This window comes from Castor canadensis, chromosome 11, assembly GCF_047511655.1.
Source record: "Castor canadensis chromosome 11, mCasCan1.hap1v2, whole genome shotgun sequence".
Lineage (NCBI taxonomy): Eukaryota > Metazoa > Chordata > Mammalia > Rodentia > Castoridae > Castor > Castor canadensis.
Window position 1 is genome coordinate 30,280,425 of NC_133396.1, and position 11,887 is coordinate 30,292,311.

Consider the following 11,887-nt stretch of genomic DNA (forward strand, 5'->3'; position numbering starts at 1 on the left):
ATCCCCTCCAATAAAGAAATTAGACTCTAGGGAAAGTGTAGAGGGTTAAAAGCTTTGCTTTCCATCACCCTTGCCTAATCCCAGATTGCCTCTATTCAAATCTTCTTAGTAATTGAAATGGTGGCTCTAAAATAGTTAGGAGGATATTTCCCGAAGTGTTTCTAAAGAGAGAAAATGCCCTCTTGGCTTAGTCTGTGGTCTAGAACTCTTTAGTCTGGGAGTGAAGAAAGAAGGCTTAAAATCAGAGACAAGTGCTAAATAAGGAGATGGCATGCTTTTTGCAGACGCTGAGAGCAACTTCAGTTTTCTCAGCTGAATGTACAAAAAAGATAATATTTGAGCTTAGTGGTAACATTATCCAATCATACACTTAGTATAATCTTTGATTCAATTCTTTGTTGTGGATTAATGTTGATGTTTAAGAATAGAAAAATGGCCTCAATGAAATGAAATCTACCCCTGGATGATTATTTACATCCTAATCATATTTCACACAGAAGTCCACATGGCCTGTTCTGTTCCCTGCACTACCTATGTTTTTGCTCAGTCTGATTATTTATTAATTTGGGATAATTTATGATAAGGAACAAAATTTACTGAATAAAGAAGACTTATTAGATCCTTCCTTGGATCCCATTCTTTGTAAATTCTAAAGCTTTATGTGTAGTTTCACTATAATTGACTCAAATAGTAAATGAAGATTTTCTTTTCTTCTTTTCTCTCCTTTCTTTCTCTCATTCTTTTTCCTTCCTTCCTTCCTTCCTTCCTCCCTTCTTTCTTTCCTTCCTTCCTTCTTTCCTTCGTTCTTTCTTTCCTTTTTTTAAAGGGCATTACAATGTAACCCTGATTGTCCTTTACTTACAAGCAATCTTACCAAAATAGTTATTGTACATACTTTAGGAAACTGATAAATTGATCTCTCTTCTCTCTCTTGCCCAGTGGTTCTCAACCAAAGGAAATTTTGTCCTCTAGAAAATATGGCAATATCAAGTGACATTTTTATATTGGAGCTGTAATATTACTATCAAATGATAGTGATGCTTCTGAATATCCATCACAGAACATCTCCCACAACAAAGAACTGTCCAGCCTGGAATGTCAATGGTGCTAAGACTAAGAAATCCTACATTTAGTCCCTTACCATGTTCACTTTTTTCTGAGGCAGGATACATCAAAGAAAATGAAGAATGGGGAACAGGAGCCAAGAATTCAAGAATAAGCATTGTATTAATGAATAGCTTGATTAAAAGCATGCAGCCACTACTTTGTTTACTTTAAACATCATTCCCTCATTATGCTGCAATATATAGTCAAAAAAAAAAATAGAGGCAGCTCTCTCACTCTGACCTTGCCCACCTCCCCAAATACTTAGGATGCTCTGGGAACTGAGCAAGGATATCTTAAAGAAAGACACTTATCTTGGGAGAAAAAAAAAACAATTGGGTAAAGTGACCTCTTTGGGGACAGGGAGCATGGCTCAAGTTTAGAGCAACTGCTTTGCAAGAATGAGGTCCTGAGCAAAACAGTAGTACCATTAAAAAAAGAAAAAAAATGGCTTCTTTGATTACAAAAGTGTTTGCAAAGACAAATATTTACCTCAAGGATGGATACCTGTTTTGAAAGAAGCATCTGGTAGAACTCAAACTTCGTTTATAGGAATGCTGAGACATCTGTGTCATAATGACCTAAATTTAATAGACACACCAGCCTTGATATCTTTAGCCCCAAGTGATAATGATTAGAGCATACCAGGTGTCCAGAACAAAGAGAAACTCATCCTAAGGTGAATTCAAGTCAAACCCACAACCTATTTTTCACTGGAAATATTCCTGATACTATTATACTCAGTGGGATTCTTACCAGATATGCCTGCCCCCATTTCTGGGTTGTGTACTATCCTTTCTTTGCTTTGCTTTACTAATAAATTTCCTTGGGTTCTACCTCTACATGTTCTAAAATTCATTTTTGCAAAAACATCAAAAGCTAGGCACTCAAGAGCCAAGGGCCCTACTCCATTTTGGATATCTCCTCCCTGGAGCCTCACAGGTTCTGGTAACACTTCTTTTTCCATTTCAGGCTCAACAACCTACCACAAAACATACTTTTAAAAAGATACTAAATTTTTTCACACATATCTTCCATCATCACTTATTTATGTTGGCTGTTGACTCCATAAACCCCCAGAGACACTTTTTGGTTGAACAAAATCAGAATGAAGTTTATGTAAATTAATGAAGTAAAAATGAATGTCATCTTAGTACTTTATTTGCAGTGTCTCAGAACAAATCAGGGAAATATATTTGTAGAGCTTTATGCTTGTACTGGATAAATTTTTCTTTTCTTTCTTTCTTTTTCTTTTTTTTTTTTTTTTTTGTGAAGGGTATTTTTCCAGAAACAGTTTGTGAACTATTTACCCAGGCTGGCTTTGAACTTCAATCCTCCTAATCTCTGCTTCCTGAATAACTAGGATTACAGCCACCAGCACCTGGCATAAGTGTTAAAAGATGGGGAAATAGCCGGGCACCAGTGGCTCATGCTTGTAATTCTAGCTACTTAAGTGGCAGAGATCAGTAGAATTGCAGTTCGAAGTCAGTCCAGGCAAATGGTTCACAAGACTCTATCTTGAAAATACCCAGCCCAAAAAAGGACTAAAGGAATGGCTCAAGTGGTAGGCCACCTGCCTACCAAGGTAAAGTCCTGAGTTCAAACTCCAGTGCTACCAAAAAAGAAAAAAAGATGAGAAAATAATTGGGAATGGCACACACTGGCTTTGGATTGGTAGACCCAGTAAAATAAGGATTGTGAAGTATTATAAGCAAGCTACTGGTCTTGATAATTAAGATATTTAGTTGTCTCATACTCCTATCTTCTAAGAGCAAATATTTATTAAACAAGGAGCTAAGTTGTTTTGTTTTTTTTTTTTTTGCCTGATTCCAGAAATGGGAAAGTATTCCTTATGCTAGAGTTGATTAACATAGAAACAGGAAAGCATGTTGCTTTTAATTCTTTCTTGATAGAATTGTTAGATTTCTCCATGTTTCCACTAAGCAGCTAAGTAAGGTAAAGAATATCACACAACTGGGTAGCATGGTATCACTACAAATTTATAACTGTCAATTCCACTGTTCACAAAACACCTTAATCTTAATTCTTCAGTAAGCTTATTCTCCCATTGTGACTGAATTCCTCTCCTCTCCAGTTACAAAAAACTTCTCAGCTAACGAACTTGTCTTGAATTTCACTAACAAAGTTGCAACCCATCGTATAAAAACTCTGCTATTTTCTTATCTTCATGACTCATGTCTCATCTCTTGCCACTCTGCTCCCCATCACACTTGCCTACTGTCAATTCCTGGAACATGGCATCTTCTTTTCTGATTCAACAACTTCAAATATGCTACTGCATCTCTCTAGAAATCTAAATTCTTCACTTTTTAAAATCTGACTTAAACATTTTCATCCTTCATGTCTCAATCTGAATGTTATTCCCACAAACAAAACCTTCCCTCATCCTCTATCCATCCTATTACCTCACCTCAATTCTAGTCTCTCACTAATATCCTATATTATTCTTTTTTCTTTTATTATGATGTTCAGACTATATATTTAGAATTTTCTTTGTTGTCATGTGTAATGTGAGGAACCATATTTTCTATGTTGGCAATAGCGCCAATAGGTTTCGGTTCTTACTGCACCCGTAAGCTTCCGTTTCCCAGGGTCACTGTCCTGCCTCAAGTCTAGCCTGAATCCTCCTTCTGCCCCAACCTCCAATCAGCATGAACCATAAGATCCTAACCAATTAGATCATGCTGAGTCTCACTGAGGGATATTTAAGCCCCTGCCCTTCCCTCTCTCTCTTTTGTCTCTCTTGGCCTTCTCCCTCTCCCACCCGGCAATAAAGAATCTCTTGGCCAGATCACTCCTCTCTACGTGGTCATTTTGGGGCCCCCATTTCCAACATTTTGGTGCCATGATTCGGATGGAGGCTCCCCACTAACTCCTGGTGGGACCCCCCATTCCAACTCACCCCACAACCACCCTGAGGACGTGACTGGACAGGACTCATCCTCCCGATTGCCCTGCTTTCATCCAACACCAGACATTCTTTGGTGAGGCCACATACCCTTCTCAGGCTCTCTTTGTGGTCTCTTTCCTTCAGTGTCTCCAGGATTTTCAAACTTTTCCCCTGTTTGGCTATCTCTGGGTGGCTCAGGTGGCAGAAGGATTCCCTCAGTTGTCGGGCTTGGATCCATTTTGTCGTGAGTCTCAGAGACCCCTCGTCAAAAAGCCTGAGTCCAGGTGACCCATAGCCCTCACCCATTCCGCCCAGCATGCCACTAGAACTCAATGACGATTGATTCTCATAGGCCTCGTGCTGTTGTCGGGTATTTGTGCTGCACGAGGATGCTCCACAGTACATAATATCCTCCACTCCCATTACGGGACCAGGTCCCATACAATGGGTGCCTCTACATCCTCTTTGCTGTCTGACTCCCTATTGAGATGCCTCCTCAATAATTTAGACACCTTGGGTTTGACCCCAGACGTAAAACCAAAAAATTTAATCTGCTTTTGCACTCAAATCTGGCCCACTTATCCTTTAGATAACCAAAATCCCTGGCCCGTCTTTGGGTCTTTAGATCCAAACCTCTTACGGGATCTATATAACTATTGTGAGCGATTGGGACGATGGGGAGAGATTCCATATGTTCAAGCCTCTCATTCCTCCCTCTAAATCCGGCTCTCTGCACCACTTGCAAACCTAAACATGTACTCCTTGCTCTAAAGCCTTCAGCCTCAACCTCCACCCTCTCTTCGGACTTCAACCCAGCTGACGAGCCCCCTCCATACCATCGGCAGTCTCCACCCAATCCTCCTAATCCTCCTCTTCCCCAACCTACCCCGCCATCTATCAACCCGCCTCCACTTCCTGCTTCTTCACCCCCTTCCACGCTGCCCCATCACTTTCTGTGCCAGCCTCAGTACCCCCTCCCTACTTCCAGCCTGCTGGGACTACAACCAATCATTAACAATTTACTTCAAAAGGGGTTCCTCAGATCTACCCACTCCCCATACAACAACACCATCCTAGCTGTAAAAAAATCAAACAGTGCCTACCACCTCATCCAGGATCTTAGACTCATTAATAACTCTGTTAAACCCATACACCCCCTTGTCCCTAACCCTTACACCATTCTCTCCTCTATTCCTGCCTCCTCCACTTACTTCTTGGTCCTTGACTTCAAGGATGCTTTTTTTACCATTCCTCTCTCCCCCGACTCACAGGACATTTTCACTTTTACCTGGATGGACCCACACACCCACCACTCACAACAGCTCACTTGGACAGTCTTCCCTCAGGGTTTTAGGGATAGCCCTCATCTATTTGGCCAGGTGCTTGCTAATGATCTCAAAAATCTCCATCTCCCTAAGTCCACTCTCCTCCAATACATAGATGATTTACTCTTATGTAGCCCTTCTCTAGACATCTCTAAAACCGACACCACTTTACTCTTAAACTTTCTGGTGGACAAGGGATATCTGGCCTCTCTCCACAAAGCCCAACTTTCTCAATTAACAGTTACATACCTGGGAGTTCAATTGTCCCATGACTCTAAGGCAATTACTCTGGACAGAAAACAGCTCATTCAGGAAATGCCAGCTCCCAAAATGAAGGAAGAAATTCTTTCCTTTTTGGGACTGGCTGGATACTTCCGGGTCTGGATCCCCAACTATTCTGTCCTGGCAGCCCCCTTATATGATGTCACTAAGGGAGGCTCCTCTGAACCTTTACTTACCTCTATTGACACCCCTTCCTGATGCCTTCAGCAGGAACTTCTCCAGGCCCCGGCCCTCCACCTCCGAGACATCCAGAAACCATTCACCCTCTATGTCCATGAAAATAAAGGCCTAGCCTTGGGAGTTCTGGGTCAAGACAAGGGTCCAACATTTGCCCCAGCAGCGTATTTATCCAAAAAAACTAAACCCCACAGTCCGGGGATGGGCCCCCTGTCTACAGGCCTTATCAGCTGCCTGTGTTTTAGTTCAGGAATCAAAGAAACTCACTTTCGGGAGGGCAATCACAGTCGTTTCCCCCCACCACCTGGCGGAACTTCTCACCTATAAGGGCTTAAGAACACTTCCCCCTTGCCGGACCTTGTCGCTTCTTGTTTCCTTCCTCCATGACTCCTCCATTACCCTCCGTGCTTGCTCCTCCTTAAACCCTGCCACCCTCCTGCCCACCTCTACCGCCATGCCTACCCACTACTGCGTCGAGACCCTGGAGGCCCTTCTCCCCTGCCCTTCACACATCCAGGAAGGGCCCCTACAGGGCTCCACCTACACCTGGTTCACCGATGGCAGCTCAATGTAGAGGGGGGTGTATGGAGAGCAGGTTATGCTATAGTGCCCTTAACCCAAGTCATCAAGGCACAGCCCCTCCCTCCCAGTACCACCAATCAGCAGGCTGAACTGTTTGCGGTTACAAGGGCTTTTGAGCTGGTGGCCAACCATTCTCTCACTCTATACGCTGATTCTAAATATGTCTTCCACATCCTCCTCTCTCACTCAGCTATCTGGAAAGAAAGGGGATTATTAACCATGAGAGGGACCTCTGTCACCAACTCCACTTTTATTACCAACCTACTCCGGGCCTCTCTCCTTCCTTCTAAGATTGGGATCACCCACTGCCGGTCCCACCAAATGGATTCATCACCCATTACTAGGGGCAATTCTAAGGCAGATCAGGCTGCCCGACAGGTGGCAGGGGAGAACTATTCCACTCTCGCTCTCGCACAACCTCAGGACCAGACTCCTGAACCGGCCCATGAGTCACTCCCTAGACACGTTCTCCTTTCATATCTACACTCCATCTTCCACACTAGCACTCAAAATCTCAAACTTTTCTTAAACTCATTCTTCCCCCTTACCCCAGAAGACTCCCAGTATCTACACCACCTCACCTCCACATGTCCCATGTCAGAGGACTAACCCACACACCCCTTTGAGGTCCAGCCCATTCCCTACTCACCAGGCCAGGGGACACATCCCAGGGACAGATTGGCAGGTAGACTTTACAAATATGCCCAGAGTAAAGAGACACAAGTACCTTCTGGTTCTGGTAGACACTTTCTCAGGATGGGTGGAGGCCTTCCCAACCTCCAATAAGAGGGGTACAACTGTGGCATCTATTATTGTAACCCATATCATTCCTCGGTTTGGGATGCCTACCTCCTTCCAATCAGATAATGGTCCAGAGTTCACATCCCAGGTGACCCAAACAATTATCAAGGCCCTTAATATCCCATGGCAGTTCCAAATCCCTTACCACCCCTCCTCATCAGGGAAGGTAGAACGCTCCAACTGTACACTAAAGGAGGTTCTCACCAAACTCACCTTAGAACTACACCTAGACTGGGTTCAACTCCTTCCAATAGCCCTCTTCTGCCTATGGGTGCTCCCACAGAAGCCCACAAAAATATCCCCTTTTGAGTTAATGTTCAGTCACCCAGCTCTGCCTCCGGGAATCACCTCCTCCCCGGGCCCCCTCCTGGGGCACCTCACCTTTCCTCTTCTCTCCTTCATTCAAACCCAATTATGGTGACACCATGACACCTTATCTCCGGACCCTTCACACACTCATCTCTCTTTCCCTTTAAACCCAGGGGACTGGGTCTATTTTTCTCCCCCTTTCCCTGAGAAGAAACCCCTCACCCCAAAATGGAAGGGGCCCCTTAAAATCATCCTCTATACTCCTACCTCAGCCTGATTAGAAGAGACTCTGGGAAAACTAACATCTTGGATTCATATTCCCAGGCTAAAGCCAGCCCGGCCCCCAGGAGACAACCAGCAGAGCGATCCCAGCAACCCTTCGCCTTCACTCCCCGCCTTCATTTGCACCCCTTCCCCTGGAGACCCCTTGAAACTTCACATCTCTTGGGTTCATGTTCCCTCTCCGGCCCCCAAGGATGTGTCTTGATTCTCTTTTTTTATTCTCGGTCCTCACCCTCCTCTCCATGAGTGGGCAGGCTAACGCCGGAGGGTACTTTTGGAGGTTTAAGATACAGGAGACCTACACTGTCTCACAAACCTCTATCACCAGTCTGGTGGACACCGGAGACTGCCCTCCTAAGGGGTGCCAGACCCCTCTCTCAGTCACCTTCAAACCCAGGAGTGATAGCGACTTTGGATGCCATTGCCCTTTCTTCTTCCAGACTAAGGACTACTACAAGAAGGGCACACCATATACCCAGGAATATGGGGGATGTCCTTATTGGTCCTGCAATATCTACCAGGTACTGAATTTAAGGGGCCCAGGCAATGAATTCTCCTTTTATAGGGGACAAAATGGGACCATCGTGGCCCACATCCCCAACCCATGGGACAACAGATGGGTTCAGGGTGAAATGATAGCCCTCTATGCTGGGTGCACTGCCTCAAAACCCTCAGCTCACATTATGATTTCCAGGGAGCTCACCCTTCTAATCCCTACTCAAAAGGAGGTGACTTCAGAGGTCCTCCAGTAGGAACAAGGCCTACAACAGGCCCTTCAACAATCCTCTACCCCTACCTGGCTCCAACTGCTCCAGACTTCACTCCAACTCATGAACCTCACCACATCCATTAGTGTCATTGACTGCTTTCTTTGTGCCTCCCTCCAGCATCTTCTGCTGGCTGCAGTTCCCATTAATGCTTCATCTTCTATCAATGCTTCCCCTGCCTTACAAAACTCCTCATGCACTCCTCCCTTGCCATCGATACCTCTATGGGCACCTGACTCTACACAAGTTCCCCTTCCTACACACACCTGTTATACTCCGCTCTCGACATCTCAGTCCAACTTTTCTCTATCCTGTCATATCAATGTCACAGTTACAGCACAACTGCTGTCCCCCTCGGGGCTATATTTCTGGTGCCACAACACCCTACACTCCTGCATAACTCAAACTACTCCTGGGCCCTGCATACTGGTAATCATAGTTCCCCAACTTACTCTTTATGGGGAAGCTGAATTCTCCCTCCTATTTGGCACTTGACCAAAGTGCACTGCCTTCTTGCCCATTATGGTGGGTATAAGTTTGGCAACCTCCATTGCTGCCACAGACTTCATGGGGGGAGCTCTTGGCCATAGTGTTATTTCAGCAAGGGACTTTGAGGAGCGCTTACAGATCGCCCTTGAGTCCACCTTGGCCTCACTGGCCTCCCTTCAGCATCAGCTCACCTCTCTAGCTCAGGTGGCCCTCCAAACTTGTAGGGCCCTGGACCTCTTAACGGCCGAAAAGGGGGGGTACCTGTTTCTTCCTCCGGGAGGAATGTTGCTATTATGTCAATGAGTCTGGAATTGTGGAACAAAATGTCAACAGGTTAACAAACTTGGCCAAGGACCGCCTAAGGAGACCCAGTAAAAACACCTTAACTGACCTGCTGAGATCTCCTCTCGGCACCTGGCTCCTGCCTTTCTTGGGTCCTTTGCTTATGCTCATTACTCTCTGCACCCTCCTACCCTGCTTACTCCAGTTTCTCAGATCTCAGGTGAGCAGAATCTCTAACTAAACTTTCAACCAGCTTCTCCTTCAGGGATATCACCCCCTCATAACTCAGCTGGAGGACACCCGCGATGAACCCTACCGGGACACTGGACTATGAGCCACTTCAATCCCTTACAAGGCGCCTACTGCAGTTCCTTGATTCCCTATGTGAGGACAGCTGGTTAATACCTGCCATACAAGACCCAGAGGAGTGGCTGGAGACCATTTACGATCTATGGCTACAGGGAACCTTTATCGAATTCAGGGAAGAGGAAATTTTCACCTTTGGAGCCTGAGTGTATGCCGTTATGAGACTCGCTACTCTAACGTCATCTGCCAACTAAGCCTCCCTTCCCCTATGCTGCCCCTTGCCAGCTCGAAGAAGCTAGAGCGAACACAATGCCCCCCTTCCTTAACAAACAAAAAAGGGAGGAATGTTGGCAATAACGGCACCAATAGGTTTCGGTTCTTACTGCACCCTTAAGCTTCTGTTTCCCAGGGTCACAGTCCTGCCTCAAGTCTAGCCTGAATCCTCCTTCTGCCCCAACCTCCAATCAGCGTGAACCATAAGATCCTAACCAATCAGATCAGGCTGAGTCTCACTGAGGGGTATTTAAACCCCTGCCCCTCTCTCTCTCTCTCTCTCTCTTGGTTCTCTTGGCCCTTTCCCTCTCCCACCTGGCAGTAGAGAATCTCTTGGCCAGATCACTCCTCCCCACATGGTCATTTTGGGGCCCACATTTCCAACATTCTATGGTTGACACAATAGACTCTAGCATCTATAGTGTCAAATATAGTAGACATTCAATAAATGTTTAATAAATTGCTGACTGAATGTTTTCAAAAGTAACATTTTAATAGAGGCTGAAAAAATCTGCCCTAGAAGACCTAGTGATTACCAGAACTGAGAATAAACTCAAAATTTATTTGACTTCCCAGATCAACCTCTCCCATTTATACTTCGCCACCATTAAAAAAAAAAAAAGATTTTTTTTTCTCTTTGTCTCCCATGTTCTAATTTTCTTTTCCCTGTATTTCTGTCTACATATCAAGATTCATTTAGCCAAGTGCAAGTGGCACATGCCTATAATCTTTGCTAGCTGGGAGACTGAGATCAACAGGATCATGGTTTAAAGCCAGCCAGAAGAAATCATTCATCTCCAAAATAGCCAGTGTGAGATGGCTGAAGGCATAGCTCAAGTGACAGAGCTCCTACTTTGCAAGCATAATACCCTGAGCTCAAACCCCAGTCCTACCAAAAAAAGTAAAAAGAATCATTTGTATTTTTTTATGATTTTTCTGATTTGATTGAATCTTGAAATATAGGAATGGTTGCCTCTACTGTCTCACACAGTTCTGAATACAGTTTGAACATACACATCAAAGTTTTCATTTCATTTAAAAATTTTTCGCACTTACTTACCTAGTTTCTTCACTTTGAATTACATGATCCTTTAAAGGTCATTGCTGCTTTTTGATCTGATAGTGTTCTATCAGATCTATGCTACTGGTGGTATCAGGCTTGGGATGTGCCTTCAGATCTCCCTTCAAGAGAGAACTTATCATTCAATTGAAGGAGTGTAGTTAACTGGCAGCCTTCAGTTGTTGGTATCTGCAGGAAATGCCTCAGCTTCTGAGTCTGGTCCACTCTCTTCCAAGGAAATCCTTAGCCAATAGCTAAGCATCATTCCAACACAAGCTAGCATCTTCTAACACGCCAACTTTGCTTTGGTTGGCCAACACCATGAGATAGTACTTGAGGCTGAGGCTCATCCTGCCCAATCTCATTTCCTCTTCCCTTCCCTTTCAGAGATTTCAGGTTTGCTTTATAATTGTACGGCTTTACCTGCTCATCAAACCTCTTCTAAGGCCTATTAGTGACTGCTTGCAGGAGGCTCACATGTCAGATTAGTATAGGACTACTTTTCTATGCCTTTGGGCAAGTCACTTTGACCCAAATACATCAAATGTTTTTGAGCAATTTGTGTATAAATGATTGTCTTGGGGCCTCAATGTGCATATAACATGTTATGTATGCAAGTTTGGTGAATCTTTAGAGTAACTTATGATTCTGGTGTTATTCTCATTTTACAGATAAGGAATGTGAAATTTAAATAGGTTAGGTACTCTGTTCAATTTCATACAGGAAGTTATAGCCGAGTTCTGGGTAAAACATAAACCGTTCTTACTCTAATTACTGGACTCTATTACACACATGATCTCCCACAGTTAGGTAAGATGTTAGTTCCTATGAATGACATCAGAGTTGCCAGGCACTCTTTTCCCTCAAGCATTTGTAAGATATCTTCTAGTTCTAAAAGTGTAAGATTCTGTGAAATATGACTTAAATGCTCTTTATT

General features: G+C 44.2%; 1 protein-coding gene across 1 annotated transcript; it reads left to right on the forward strand.

Annotated features, from left to right (window-relative positions):
* Positions 1 to 8,015: 8,015 nt before the first annotated feature.
* On the forward strand, positions 8,016 to 8,525 carry LOC141413622 (ERV-BabFcenv provirus ancestral Env polyprotein-like). The gene has a single exon (XM_074044748.1). The coding sequence runs from the start codon at positions 8,016 to 8,018 to the stop codon at positions 8,523 to 8,525; it is 510 nt and encodes a 169-aa protein (XP_073900849.1).
* Positions 8,526 to 11,887: the final 3,362 nt, after the last annotated feature.